The sequence below is a fragment of the Microtus pennsylvanicus genome, chromosome 4, assembly GCF_037038515.1.
Source record: "Microtus pennsylvanicus isolate mMicPen1 chromosome 4, mMicPen1.hap1, whole genome shotgun sequence".
Taxonomy (NCBI): Eukaryota; Metazoa; Chordata; class Mammalia; order Rodentia; family Cricetidae; genus Microtus; species Microtus pennsylvanicus.
In genome coordinates, this window is record NC_134582.1 from 121,943,014 (window position 1) to 121,957,707 (window position 14,694).

Genomic DNA, 14,694 nt, shown 5'->3' on the forward strand with positions numbered 1-14,694 from the left:
ATGTCCCGTATACTAGGTAAGAACAGATGCAGAAGGACTTGTCATAGTTTGTAAGAGCTCAGCTCTTATTCAGTCATTGGGAATCTCCTTTTCTTTTTCCTTTCCTTTCCTTTCCTTTCCTTTCCTTTCCTTTCCTTTCCTTTCCTTTCCTTTCCTTTCCTTTCCTTCTTTCCTTTCGTTTGTTATGGCTCTACACACATTTTGCTTGTAAAAAAGCTGTTCCCTAGTGGATTTTTAAAAATTAATTGTCAAATAGTGAGTCTACAAAAACAGTTGGCTCTTTGGTTCATCAGCTGTTGAGGTCTTTGATCTTTGCTCTGCTGTGGCACCTGTTTGTACCCTTCTAAACACTTGTTATCTCAGTGTTAAGACTCTTTGGGGCCCTGAAAGGGTGGGCCCTACTATGTTCTGGGGTGCTATCTTTGCTCCCACTGCACTGTGTGGAAGCAGAAGTATGATTCAGGGTACTGTCTCTTCCAGGGTCTTAAACTTTGGGTTCCTGTGTCACTTACTTTTTAGAATGGTGTCCATGAAGCAAGCCGACTTTGGGACAACATGCGGAAGCTGGGGGAATGCAAAGAAGAGGCATACCAAATGACACATGATGGTAGGCAGCTTTCCTAGCATGGCTGTCTATTAGATGGAGCTGCTTTGCTTATGACTTGTGACTCTTGGTTCCCACTCTCTTCTAGGCTATTTGAAACTCTGGCAGCTGAGCAAGCCTTTGCTTGCCTCTTTTGACGCCATCTTTGTGGATGAGGCCCAGGACTGTACCCCAGGTGATAAACTATTCAGGACATCAGTAGGACATATGTGTCTCAAATACCTAGAAAGAGCATCATGATTATGTAAGAGGACCCATACATGGAATAAGTTGTTGTTCTTATTTGTATTAAAGAAGAGGAGCAAATGATTCTTAGTCTTTCAGAAATTAGACTTACGATTTTCATGGTTGTCTGTTCCCCACACCTGAAGTAGATTTGTCTTCCTCTATATGTTTTACTGAAGTTGCTCCTAAGATGCTGAGTGACTACATCCTCAGCATATAGGGACCTAGCCTCATGCTGAGTGAGAAAAGGTAGTTGATTTAGAGTGAAATTTTGTGTTGCACGACTAGAAGAAAATAGACAGTATTAAAAAATTGACTTTCTAGGTAATTTGGAGGTATGATAATTTTAGAATAGAAAATTACATTTGTCTGTATATTTTCTTATAATCAATTCACCCAGGACTAAAAATAATCTACATTCCTATTGCCAGATACTATGCCCAAGATTAAATCGAGCCCTTTTATAGAATGCCTGCCCTGTAGGGAAAGAAAGTTTTGTTGTTTGTCTTGGGCTGGTTTAGTTTTGGTTTGTTTTCTTTCTTAAATATGGCTTCTTTGTGCTATGTGGATTGTTGCCCTTCAGATTTCTCACTTTTCCCCTTGCTGGTTACAGCTATCATGAACATAGTTCTGTCTCAGCCATGTGGGAAGATCTTTGTGGGGGACCCCCACCAACAGATCTATACCTTCCGAGGTGCAGTGAACGCTCTGTTCACAGTCCCCCACACCCACGTCTTTTATCTAACACAGGTAAGAGCTTGTACTTGTCCTCAGGCCCTAGCACATATAAGCAAGCAGTCTGCTTTCCCTCTTAGTTTTTTGAATGTACCAGCACTGTGGAAGAGATATTTTATTTTCCACAAATAACAAACCAGTTTATTGTTAAAGCCAAAGTCCATGGTTCATCATATTTCTTTAGTGTTTGCTGTTTTAGAATTGTACATTATGGACAGTCATGCCTGCTTCTAGTTTTCTTTGAAATGATATCTTATCAGACTTAACCTTGATTCTGATGACATTGATAGTTTTCTGTACTAACCAAGTAGTTTTAGTATGACTGTGTGCTGAAACTTCTCAGGTGCCTTTTTTCAAAGTTTGACAAGGGTTATAGTTTTGGAAGAATCACAGGGTTGAAATGCCATCTCTCTCATGGTTTCAAGGGTATATATTATCAACATGGGATGTGACTATTGATGCTAACTTAGATGCACTCAGGTTCCTCCACTGCAATGGCTCACACAGGAGTGAGTGTTGGAGCATCTGTATAAATTATCTGAAGTTATGCAAAAGAGATTCTTTTTTTTTCCTCTTCCATTACAGGATAGCATAAGGCTGGGAGTTTTTTGTTTTGTTTTGAGTCATGTATGAATGTCTATTTTACAAATAATTTGATCATGATTTGCTCTGAATAGTTTTATAGCAAGAAAGTCCTGTTTAAAGTTGTGTTTTGCTCTTATTGGTTGCAATTATATGACATAATTCATGATGTAGATATAGACATAGTTCATGAAATAGACAACATGATTACTATTCGCCAAAGTGTGCCTTACTTTATTTTATTATGGATGCGTGGGGGAAAGGCAGTGAAGTTTGGGAATGCTGGAATCTTTCCAGAAGATGTGGTCAGAAAATAGGGTCTTGGGCCGAGTGTTGAAGGATAGGAACCTATTTAGAAAGGTAAAAGGGTGGTAGGAACAGCGTGGGCCAAGACATAGGGAGATTGCTCATGTTGGCTTTTGTTTTTTCAGAGAAGAACTCACTGTACATCTAGCTCAAACTGGCCTTGACCTCACTCACTGTCCTCCAGCCTCAGCCTCTTGAGTTCTAGGGATTATGGTCATACACCACCACACCTAATTGAGTTTTTTTTCTTTTCTTTTTCTTTATGGTATTGGGGGTTGAAACCAAGGCCTGTGCTTGTCAAGAAAGCTCTCTATGAGTGTTCTATATCCCAATCCTAAAAATGCCCACGTAACAGTCAATAAGTTGATGTTGAAAAAGGTCTTAGAGCCAAGGGCAAAAACCTCTGCCCTCTCTTCACCTTTGTGTAATTTAAACTCCACAAGATGAGACTTGAGAAAGGGCGAGGGGAGATTTGCTTGGAAGAAGTTTACAGTTGGTGGACAGTTGTAGAGATAGGCTGTCCAGAGAGTGGAGGATCCTGGGAGGGGCGCATTTCTCTCTCTGTATGTCTTATGCTTCTCTTTTCAAAGCAAGAGAAGAGCTCAGTTAAAGTGTTTAGGAAAGATTACTCTGTCAGAGGGCACAGAACTGTGTGAGTGTGAGATCTGAAGTAAGGGTCAAATAGGTGAGCCGAGAAGTTTGAGCCGAGTGAAGCTGAAGACAGTGGTAAGAAAAGGGGTGTTGATTGTGTGTGTGGGACACTGGGTGATGGATCACTTCAGGGTCTCAGGGTGGAAAGTGGCATTATTGGGGCTGGAAAGATGGCTCACAGGTTAATAGTGCTTAGTGCTCTTGCAGAGAACCCCAGTTCAGTTCCTTGTACCCATGTTAGACAACCACCCATACCCCCAGCTCTAGAAGGATCTTTTGCCTTTGATGTGTGTGGACAACATTGAGTTAACCCAAACATACACCTAATTAAAAATGATAAATCTTTAAAAGGAGAAAGTGCTGTTGTTTATAGAATCAGTAATTTTTCAATCATTGGACTCCTTTTTGTGTCTAAATGATTTTACTTAGTGAAGTTCCATGTCCTTCCCGTGTAGGGTGAGTCAGGCCTTGGCAGTGACAGACGAGAGCTCACGTCTCTGAGCAGGTTGCTAACTGCATTTGCTGTATTCTTTTACAACAGAGTTTTAGATTTGGTGTGGAAATAGCTTATGTGGGAGCTACCATCTTGGATGTCTGCAAGAGAGTCAGGAAAAAGACCCTGGTTGGAGGGAACCATCAGAGTAAGGCTTTCTGGTTTTTATCTTGGTTTGTTTTTAACCGGATTGGTTGTGTTCTACATGTTGATTTGCATGGAGTCTGCACTTTCTCCTTCAGGTGGCATCAGAGGTGACATAAAGGGACAGGTGGCTCTGCTGTCCAGGACCAATGCCAATGTGTTTGATGAGGCTGTCCGGGTCACAGAAGGAGAGTCACCTTCAAGGATACATTTGATTGGGGTAAGAGTAAATTGTTGACTGCTTCATGCATAGAAACAGGTCAGACCCAGGAAAGCACTAGTGTCCTTAGGATCTTGTGCAGAAAAGCCTTTGAATTTTAGATTCTCCCTGGGCCTCACTATGACTGGACACTCCGTGCTAGTGAAGCCGTCCTGTGGAGTCAGCCCCAGGGAGTGAATGAGCGCTCTTCTTACATTTGACTGTGATGGAAGGCTCTTGGCTCCTGGTTTGACTGCATGTTGACATTAGTAGAAGCACAGTTAAGCTGATGACATCGGGTAGCACCCGGTTCCCTGAAAGAAGGTAGAAAGAAGGAGCACCTGGGCTCTCACTCTGGTTCTGTCACTAACTTGTGTGGCTGGGGGCAAGTCATCATCACTGTGTACCTCATTCTCCACCCAAAGACGCAGCAGTGCCGTTTGCCTATTTCTCGGGCAGAGATGTGTTTGTGGAAGTTATATGAATAAAGGGCATTTATGGATATGTTGGGCAGTCAGTAAAATATTAAATCATAAAATATTTCTTTCTTTTGTTTAACATAAATATTATATAGAAATTTTGGCACCAAAAGGGAAAATCACATTTAACTCTAGTATTTCCTAGAAGTCTCATTTTTGCTGATTATTTTTGTCTTTGTCCTTATAAATGCATATTTTTACATAATTACTGTTAATGGTATACATAAAAGAACTGTTATTTTCACTCAACATATCAACAGTTTATTTGATCATTGTATTGCTATCTCTAATATTTCATCTAGTACTTATAATCATTTTCATTATTGAAAGAAGATAGTAATTTTGGAATATCATTAGATATGAAGTGTCTTGTTCTCCCTCTTCTACATTCACTTGTACCTGTGACATGTGTTATGGTGCTTAATCATACACTTGGTGGAAGTGTACACTGCCAAGTGTTACAGTTGTGACCGTCACCAAAGGACGAGAACTTGTTAGAGGTGGAGTCCTTGTCACGGCTGTCTCCTGTGCTAGGTCTGGTTCCATACGGATGCTGGAGTCACAGACAGTACCCGTCAGGCACTTCTAGGATAGAAAAGGGCCAAACCCATGGCACAGTCAGGGCCTTTCCACCAAGAGCTGGTTCTGGATTACAGGATAACTGGACCAGGAGACACCCTCTAGTTGTTCACCGTGAGAAACCGTGGTGAGCGTGTTGCCTGCCAGCTGTGCTTAGTTATCATTTGTGTCCGTGTTCCGCCACTGCCGTATCTATGGAAGGCAACTGAGCGTGCCTTCTTATCCAAGACAAAGCAGTGTGTGGCTGGGGCTTTCCTTTCTAAAGCGTAGGTAGATTTTGAGGCAGTAGCTCAGTGCTTTCTGTTTCCTGTGTGTGTGCTTTAGCAATATTTGTGATCTGTTTCTAAGAAACCATCTCCTTTCAAAATTCCATCTCTGGATTTGTTTTGTTTTGATTAAAAAAGGCAAAACAAAACAAAAATTCCACTGAAAATTTTTCAGGGAATTAAATCATTTGGATTGGACAGAATCATTGACATTTGGACCCTTCTTCAGCCAGAGGAAGAACGGAGGAAACGTGAGTACAGGCCTGGCTTCAGAGTGTGGAAACCAGCCATCAGCTGGGGTTGGGAAGGGGGGCTGGTCCTGAGTCAGGGTTCTTTTTGTTTGCTTTTGTTTTGATTTTTTTTTTTTGAGACAGGGTTTCACTGTAGATTTGGAGCCTGTCCTGGAACTTGCTCTGGAGACCAGGCTGGTCTCAGACTCGCAGAGATCCGTCTGTCTCTGCCTCCCAAGTGCTGGATTGAAGGCATGCACCATCACTGCCCAGAGGCAGGATTCTTGTTCTTCCTCTGAGGAACTAGTTGGCTCTTCTCCCTAGAGGGGGGATATCTGGGACCTGTTTTTAGAACTACTGGCAGGTTTTTCCAGATCCTTCTCAGTAGTCTCAGTAATTGCCAGCGTTGGTGCTCTAAGCCACCTTCTCCTGCATTCTTCTGCCAGCTGGGCAGCTATACACCATTTCTTCTCTGGACCGCAGATTAAAACCCCTAGTGTTTCTGGGGTACTTTTTCTCCTTGATTATACTATTTCAAATCTCTGTGAAGTAGATGAGGTTCTTGAGCATCTTGTAATGCTTAAGTTGGAGACTTCGAGGCCACTGTACTGACTTGCTCAGGGACACAGTGAGTTAGTAACCCAGTCAGGACTGCTGCCCTGAGTCTCCCAGCTCTAAGCCCGTCCACGGTTGTGCTCTGCTATGTTGGACAGTCTCTCTCATTTTCACCTGGGTATGTCTCTTCCTTAGGCAACCTTATCATTAAGGACAGGTTCATCAGAAGATGGGTGCACAAAGAAGGCTTTAGTGGCTTCAAGAGGTACGTTACTGCTGCTGAGGACAAGGAGCTGGAAGCGAAGATCGCGGTAGTTGAAAAATACAATATCAGGATTCCGGAACTAGTAGAAAGGATAGAGAGATGCCACATAGAAGATCTGGACTTTGCAGGTAAGGAAAGCAGCTGTTACCTTCCCTTCAAGAGGAGGAGCGGATGGTCTCTTGAAGTACCTCCGCGTTTGTGGCTACCAGTGACTGTGCTCATTAAGAAAGAGGGGACAGGGCCTGGTGTGGATCCTAGCACCATGTTAAATACTAAAGAAATACGGAAGCAGAGCGGCTGTTTCCCCACAGGATTTCTTTATTTCTGTTCCACTTTCAATCCACTGGAATAGGATTTTCTAGACCTAGCTCTGCCATGTGTAACTTTGGGTAAGCTGCAAAACTGCCTTCTGGGCCCTGTCCCTCTGTGTCTAAAGTGAGTGTGGGACATGGTCAGAGTCTCTCTGGCCTCTTGGATGGGCTCCTTTGAGGTATTCCTGTGACTGGTTATTTTACTTTCTTGCCCTTATTTCTACCTGCTCCCTTTTCCCATGCAGGAGCACACCTGCAAGGATGCTTTGTTTCTTTCCCGGTGGCGCCCCCATCTAACTTGCTACATTTCTGTTCTAGAGTACATTCTGGGCACTGTGCACAAGGCCAAAGGCTTAGAGTTTGACACTGTGCATGTTTTGGATGATTTCGTGAAAGTGCCTTGTGCCAGGCATAATCTTGCCCAGCTTCCTCACTTCAGAGTTGGTAAGGACACTGGGTCGGGGCACAGGAGCTCTTGGGGTGCTCCTGTTTTGTAGCTGGAGTTGACTCCTTTGGTTTGGATGGGATAGGATAGCCTCCTGTTCTAGTCACACCTAGGCCTACACTTCTGATTCTGTGGTTTTAGGGAAGCCAGGCTTCCATGGGGTCTTTCTCAGGTGGCTGATAGGATATTATCATGATGTCCCTGTGAACAGAACGCCCCATCAGCTTTGGGCTTTGCATCATCAGACACAAATGATATGTCCCAGCCTCATGCAATTCCCAAACATCAGTATGCTTACTCAGCAAGAGAAACATTATTTGTAGTGCTAGAGGTTGAAAAGAGAGCCCTGCAGGTTCCGGTGCTGGATCCCATCCCCCGCCTGTCTGTCCATTGCCGCTTCATCAGGGGTTCTCCAGGATCATTGTTGAAGTCTGCCCATTAGTGCTTTTGTTTTGACTTTAAATCTCAGAATAAAAGCTTAGGAGATGGTGCTTCAGGGGAAAGAAAAGTGGTTCTGGAAAGGAGAGGAGAGGAGGTGCAGCCTCTGGGAGTAACAGCATTAATAAGAAGGCTCAAGGCCTTAAAGGTGGTGGCGGTGCAGTGAAGGTCAGACACATTCTACGTGAAAAACATGACCGAATCGTGGAAGCCATGGGAAAGTTAAAGTCTGGAATGAGTTCAGAGACGTGACCACACAATACAGAAAAGATAAAGCCAGGCAAGGGGGTGACCTGGGTTGGATGAACAGAGGGTCCATGGTAAGACCATTTCAAGAAGCAGCATTTGCCTCACCTATAAGTGGGATGATTAAGCCTGTGTTTACAGACCCACCAGTTAAAACAGAATCTGGATATCATATTATTATTGTTGAAGAGAGAAAATAAAATCACATGAGAGACTGAAAAAAAAATCTCAGAATTAAAGCATTTGAAGTTTCCAAACCAAATAAGTTCTTTTAATACTTAATACTTTTTTTGGACACCTCTTCCATTAAGATATGACTTACACATTGCATAGCCCATCCATTCAGATTGTGTGTATGATTCACTGGCTGCCAGTCTATTTGTAGACTGCTAGGTATTGAGCCTGCAAGATGATAGATGTGAGGCGGGCTTAGAAATGTGTTATCTTCATAAAGCAAAGAAAAAACAGCCTGCAATTCACAGTTTCAGAGAACCTAGACAACAAAGAGGACCCTAAGACAGCCATATATCGATCTAATTACATGGGAAGCAGAAAAAGGCAAGATCTCCTAATTGGAAGTGTGGGAAATTATGGGAGAAGGTAGAAGGGGAGGGAGAGGAAGGAGGGTAGCAGAGAAAAATATATAGCTCAATAACAGCAATTTAAAAAAAGAAAAAAAGAGAAAGAAGTGTGTCATCTTCCTTGTGATGATGTGAGGCAGTTCCAGATTAGAGTGGACTAATCCAGATAGACACTATAGGAAACTGGGAGGAGCACAGGCCTTGGTTCATATCTGCCCCTTAATTAGTGGTAGGCTCATTTGTGAATGAGGTATCCTCTGTACACCACAGTCTCACTGCCTGCCTCACTGACCAAAAAACAGTGGGGCAAAATACATTAGTATCCACTGAGTCCATTGCACACATTAGTATCTGCTGGGTCCATTGCACACATTAGTATCCGCTGGGTCCATTGCACACATTAGTATCCACTGAGTCCATTGCACGCATTAGTATCCACTGAGTCCATTGCACACATTAGTATCTGCTGGGTCCATTGCACACATTAGTATCCGCTGGGTCCATTGCACACATTAGTATCTGCTGGGTCCATTGCACACATTAGTATCCACTGAGTCCTTTGCACACATTAGTATCTGCTGGGTCCATTGTACACATTAGTATCCGCTGGGTCCATTGCACACATTAGTATCTGCTGGGTCCATTGCACACATTAGTATCCTCTGGGTCCATTGCACACATTAGTATCTGCTGGGTCCATTGCACACATTAGTATCCGCTGGGTCCATTGCACACATTAGTATCCACTGGGTCCATTGTACACATTAGTATCCGCTGGGTCCATTGCACACATTAGTATCCGCTGGGTCCATTGCACACATTAGTATCCGCTGGGTCCATTGCACACATTAGTATCTGCTGGGTCCATTGTACATATTAGTATCCAGTGGGTTCATTGCAGATGTTGAGTAGTTTGTTCTAAGATTTACTGTGTAGCAAGACTAAAAAGAAATAAGTACTTTGTGTAATTAGTTATTGAGGTTTTTGTTTGTTTTCATGTGGGATTTGTAGGAAAATTTTGTGTATATATAACTAGCAAATGTTGAGAGGCTTGTAAGGCATCAGTGAGAAGTTCCAAGCATTTAGATGAGAAAATGAGTTTTTGCAGGTAGGCTTTTGAATTGTTTGTTCTCCTTTCTTAGAGTCATTTTCTGAGGATGAATGGAATTTGCTGTATGTTGCTGTCACTCGTGCCAAGAAGCGCCTCATAATGACCAAATCACTGGAGAACATTCTGACTCTGGCTGGGGTAAGGGAAGTGGGTAATTGGAGTTACTTTCCTACTGTTTGCGGGATCAGCCTGAGCCTTAAGATGAGGGTGCAGGGTAACCTCATAAGTGCACAGAGACAAGGTCACTAGAGCAGTAGTATTCTAACCAATGAAATGAGCAAGTGCATTCATGCCAGACTGCACAGGTCTGTTTAAAATATCAGTGGTTTTTTATATATTTCTTAATTCTGCATTTGTTCAGCCAATTCACCTTTCCTGGGGGAAAATTGGCAAATTCATGTTTTGTAAACCCCCCCCCCCCCACACACACACCGCCTGCTCCTTTTGAAATGGCACCTGCTGGGGCTGGAGAGATGGTTCAGAGTTTTAGAGCATTGCCTGCTCTTCCAAAGGTCCTGAGTTCAATTCCCGGCAACCACATGGTGGCTCACAACCATCTGTAATGCCGTCTCCTGGCCTGCAGGCAGACACACAGACAGAATATTGTATACATAATAAATAAATATGTTTTTTTTAAAAAAAAAGAAAGAAATGGCACCTGCTTCTAGGGGACATGAGTCTCTAGGTATCTGGGCCAATTCTTCTGAGGAGATGCAAGAAAATGAGCTCACTTATATTTAGTCTTCTATTGCAGCTCTCAACCTTCGCCCTCCACAAACGACTTGCTCTCCATCCGTGCCTTATCACTTTCTGTCCTGCTTTTTCACAGGCATAGATGTAAACAGTTTAGTCTTACCAGCCTTGAGTTTGCATTAACAGCCACTAATGTGCTTCTTTCCCTGAAGCAACCAAATTTGCTTAAGTCCAAAATCTAAACCATAAATGTAAAAACTGATGGAAGTGCTTCTTTCTTTAGTGTCTCAGTCAGATTTTCGATTGCTGTGATAAAACACCATGACCAAAATCAATTTGGGGTGGAACAGGTTTGTTTATTTTAGCCCCTACTCCCACAGTACAGTCCATCATGGAGGGAAGTCAGGACAGGAGCATGGAGGCAGGAGCTGATGCAGAGGCCATGGAGGAGTGCTGCTTCCTGGCTTCCTGCTTATAGCATCCAGAACTCTGCCCAGGGGTGGCATCACCCATAACGAACTGTGCCTTTGCACATCAATTATCAATGAAGAAAATGCACCAAAAGCCCACCTAGGAGAGGCATGTTCTCAATTGAGGTTCTGTCTTTTAAAATGACTCTAGATTGTATCCAATTAGCATAAGACTAACTGGGACACTTACCTATCGCACAGTGTAAGACTGTACAGAAAGGCCATTTACCTGTACCTGTACCATGTCTTTTCTCAAGGAGACAACATAGTTGTCTGATTCTGCAGAGGCTCAAACTAGATGAGACGGTTACTAGATTCTAGTGAGGGACATTCCATGTCCTAGAGTTCTTAAGTAGTGAGAGAAAGACCTTGATACTCATTGTTGAATAGTGTCTGTGTCTCCCGTATGTGTCAGTCATCTTCTAAGGACTAGAATTACATTGGTGCATAAGGTAAATCCCTATGTGCATACTCTGCATCTAGATTAAGAGGTGGACAATAATGAAAAGGAATTCTTTTCATGTGTTTGGGGAAAGATAGTGTCAGATCTTAAAAGGAGAGCCTTCGCAAGTAAATCTTTTATATGACATCACAACAAAGTTTTATGCTGGATGCAGTAATGTTTGTCCGCAGTTCCTCTGCTCAGAAAACTGAAGTAGGAGGATGCTTGGCATCAGCCTGGAGAGCATAGTGAGACCCTGTCTGAAACAGCAGAACAGGTATGCAAAAGCCCTCTGGCACAGGACCAATTAGCTTGCATTTTATTTAGACTTTTACCTTCTATTCCCCATTAGCATTTTCCTTGAAGCCTCTGAGGTAGTCTTCCTATGGAGTTTGAAATCAGCTACATGTTGGAGCCTGAAAATGAGACAGAAAACACAAGATAGATCTGGGAGGTCACCAGCCCCAAGATTATTTTAGAGCCTGCTTATCTATAAAAGCAGAACAAAGCACAGCATAGACAGTTAGTGTCTAACCACAAGACTGCTTCTGTCCTTGAGTAAGCAGTTTTCTGTCTATTATGTGCTTGCTAATCATAAGCAGTTTTAATTTTTATCTCAATGTGCCTAAGGTTGGCATTTACTAGCCTGCATCTTAATAGATAATGGGTTCTTTTTGTTTTTTTTTTTTGTGGGCAAAATGTTCTTTGTCTTGGGCTTAATTAAAACTTTTTCACAGTCCTCAAGGATACTGGAGCAAGCAGAGCAGGCTAGCTTTAACTCAAATAAGTTTTAAGATTGATTCCAGATGGAAACCAAGTCACATGTGGGCTCCTATAGCTACCAAATGAATCAAAACAGGGGTCATATAGATAGTGAAAAATTCAGTAAGTAGCTAGTTGTTGTCCAGCAAATGTGAAGTTATACTTTAGTAGTCAGCAAATACGTGCACCCTGCTAAAGTGTCCATATTGTATAGAGTCCTCAGGAGCTGAGGTGAAGGGCCCTGACCCAGTGGTCCCTATAGTTGAGGTCTTTAAAGTTCTGTTTGGGTGCTTATTCGCTGTGTGCCAGGCACTAATACCAGAGTGTGCTGTGGTGTTTGCTTTATAAGACAATGTGAAATGGATGCAGATTTAAAAAAAAAAAAGGCTACAAGAAGCCGGGCCTCATGGCCCACTACTTGGGAGGCAGAGGCAGGTAGATCTCCATGAGTTTGAGTCCAACCTGCTCTACAGAGAGAGTTCCAGGACAGCCATGGCCACACAGAGAAACCTTGTCTTGAAAAACTAAAAAATTTAAAAATAACAACAAAATTTTGCAAGAGCCTTCCCTGCTGGACAGTGAGCAGCTGGGAGTCAGTTATGCAGGGCTGTGTGGTCGGTTTGGACTGTGGTACTGTGGGTTGAACCAGCCCTGCACTCAGTAGGAAAGTGCTGTCACTGAGCTGTGTCCACTGGGGACGCTGCTTCTCACAGGTCTGAGTCTCAGCTTCCCTGGATTGTAATTCATGCAGTAATTCTCTGGCTCAAGTGTAAGTGTGCCTGCAGTTTCAGTCCTTGGAAGGCAGAGGCAGGAGGATTGAGAGTTTAGGCCTACTCTGGACTGTATAGCAGGACTCTCAAAGTAATGATGATGATGATGACAACAATAATAACTGTTTAATAACTGTTTGCAATTGGGGATAGGGACTTTGAATCCATAAATAGTCCTGAAACGTCATTTAAATGATACATTTAGGTTTATCCATCTGTTTTTTAAAAATCTAACAATTTTACCAAAAGAACCAATTGGACTGTCTTGAGTGTTCCTTCTTGGCAATAGCCCTGGAGTTAGGAACATTAGAAAATGAGAAAACAAGACAGTGACTCTCTGCTTCTGGCTGTCTGAAGCGTGAAGCAGGTCCTTGGCTGTTGGAGTTTTCAAGTAGAAGGTAGCAGTACTGCCATGCATCTCTTCTGCCTTTCTCCTTTGCAGGAGTATTTCTTGCAAGCAGAGCTGACAAGTAACGTCTTGAAAACAGGAGTGGTCCACTGCTGTGTGGGGCAGTGCAGCAACACCATCCCCGTGGACACCATCCTCACCATGAAGAAACTGCCCATCACCTATGTGCGTTCACTGGCTGTCGGGTTAATTCACTCACACCCATCTAATTGCCTGTGGGCTTGGTACCTGTCTAGGTTCTGGGTGAGGGGGGTAATAGAGAAATCTATGTAATGCTTTTCTAAGAGCTTTGATATGGATGCCTGGCAGATGTGAGGGCTGCCTTTATGTCAGAGATGGGATAATCAAGTTGAATGACACTGTCTGGGTGTGCTAGGCCTTTCAGTCTGGGAGGTACAGCTGTGGCCAGACACTCCAGGGGAGAGCTATTTACCTGGAGAGCCTGGTTGAGTTTTTCTTGGTTCTTTGTCACTTTCTTAATTCTTTGGTGCTAGAGATTGAACCCATGGGGTCGAACATGTTAATCCTGCATTCCAGCACTCAGCAGCAGCGCTAGACCTATTCTCTGTCTCTTTACTGGATACGTGTGGCTGATCCTCTAAAGGGCTTTGATAGAGTTGAATCTAGATGAAAATGCTGTGTTGGGATTATCTCTGGGTGTCCACAGGAGTGAGGACGTCACAGCCATAGTGCATTAGAATGGTGGCAGCCGGGACAGTGATTCTGTACTTTTTGGTGGAAAATTCTTGTCCTTAGATGGTCCCCTTACCATTTTTCCTTATCTGTCCCTATAGAGCAACAGGAAGGAAAACAAGGGTGGCTACCTCTGCCACTCGTGCGCGGAGCAGCGGATTGGGCCTTTGGCTTTCCTGACAGCCTCCCCAGAGCAGGTGCGCGCCATGGAACGCACCGTGGAAGACATAGTACTACCCAGGCACGAGGCCCTGCTCTTCCTTGTCTTCTGAGGCTGACTCCACATACTGAAGGAGCCATGCTGGACTGCATTCCTGCTCAATCACAGAGCATTTTTGAGGAAGAAGATACCAACTAGAGTTGGACCTGCCATTTCTCCATTCCTTACAGATAGCCAGTTCCCACTTGCCTGTCCTCTATATGCATCAGTTCAGGGAGTGGGGAAAGTCCTTTTGATAAAAAAAAATCATTTTATGTATTTAAACTTTTATTACAAGGTTTCAATTAAATAGGCGTTGCCCATTGGCATGCCACCGTGAAGTCTAGCTTCAGTATTGTCATTTCTAAGCTTTTTCCTACTGTCTGTTTCCCGTTATCTCTTTCAGTATCTTGTCACTGTTCATATGGTTTTCATGATGAGGAGTGACACATGAGTAAGCCGTACTGGGTCTTTGTCATTTGGGATAAACAAGAAAGTGGCATTATGTTCAGAAGACATGCACAAGGTGACAGTAGTAGACGTCCCCAGTTTCCGGCTGGCACAGCTGGAGATCAAACACACTTGTAGGAAACGTAAGGTCAGCAGTCACTGTGGAGAGACTAGGGAGTCGATAAGGGAGAGATGGGTGTGGAGGGGCTCATGATAAAGCGTCAGTTCTTACAGAAACCACCAGCAAAAATGAAGCCTGTGTCTTGTCGATGTACATCATTCTTAGTATTTGAGAATTTTGCCGGTTAGCAGCTTTCTGATGCTAATGGATGGTGGGTAAAAACATGTGGCATCACCCAGA

The 14,694-nt window shown here is 43.3% G+C and overlaps 1 protein-coding gene and 1 pseudogene across 2 annotated transcripts in view; both read left to right on the forward strand.

The window, feature by feature from the left end:
• The window catches only part of Fbh1 (F-box DNA helicase 1), a 39,994-nt gene extending 25,770 nt beyond the window's left edge, over window positions 1-14,224 (forward strand). For both annotated transcript variants that reach the window (XM_075970315.1, XM_075970316.1), the window contains exons 11-21: window positions 520-607; window positions 693-779; window positions 1,443-1,579; window positions 3,645-3,744; window positions 3,839-3,960; window positions 5,439-5,514; window positions 6,244-6,441; window positions 6,943-7,068; window positions 9,477-9,583; window positions 13,025-13,156; window positions 13,786-14,224. In XM_075970315.1, coding sequence (XP_075826430.1) covers window positions 520-607; window positions 693-779; window positions 1,443-1,579; window positions 3,645-3,744; window positions 3,839-3,960; window positions 5,439-5,514; window positions 6,244-6,441; window positions 6,943-7,068; window positions 9,477-9,583; window positions 13,025-13,156; window positions 13,786-13,956 — 1,344 coding nt within the window. In that variant the 3' untranslated portion in view covers window positions 13,957-14,224. The remainder of the gene's footprint in view (window positions 1-519; window positions 608-692; window positions 780-1,442; window positions 1,580-3,644; window positions 3,745-3,838; window positions 3,961-5,438; window positions 5,515-6,243; window positions 6,442-6,942; window positions 7,069-9,476; window positions 9,584-13,024; window positions 13,157-13,785) is intronic.
• LOC142848558 (peptidyl-prolyl cis-trans isomerase NIMA-interacting 4 pseudogene) lies at window positions 7,326-8,083 on the forward strand (annotated as a pseudogene).
• Window positions 14,225-14,694: the final 470 nt, after the last annotated feature.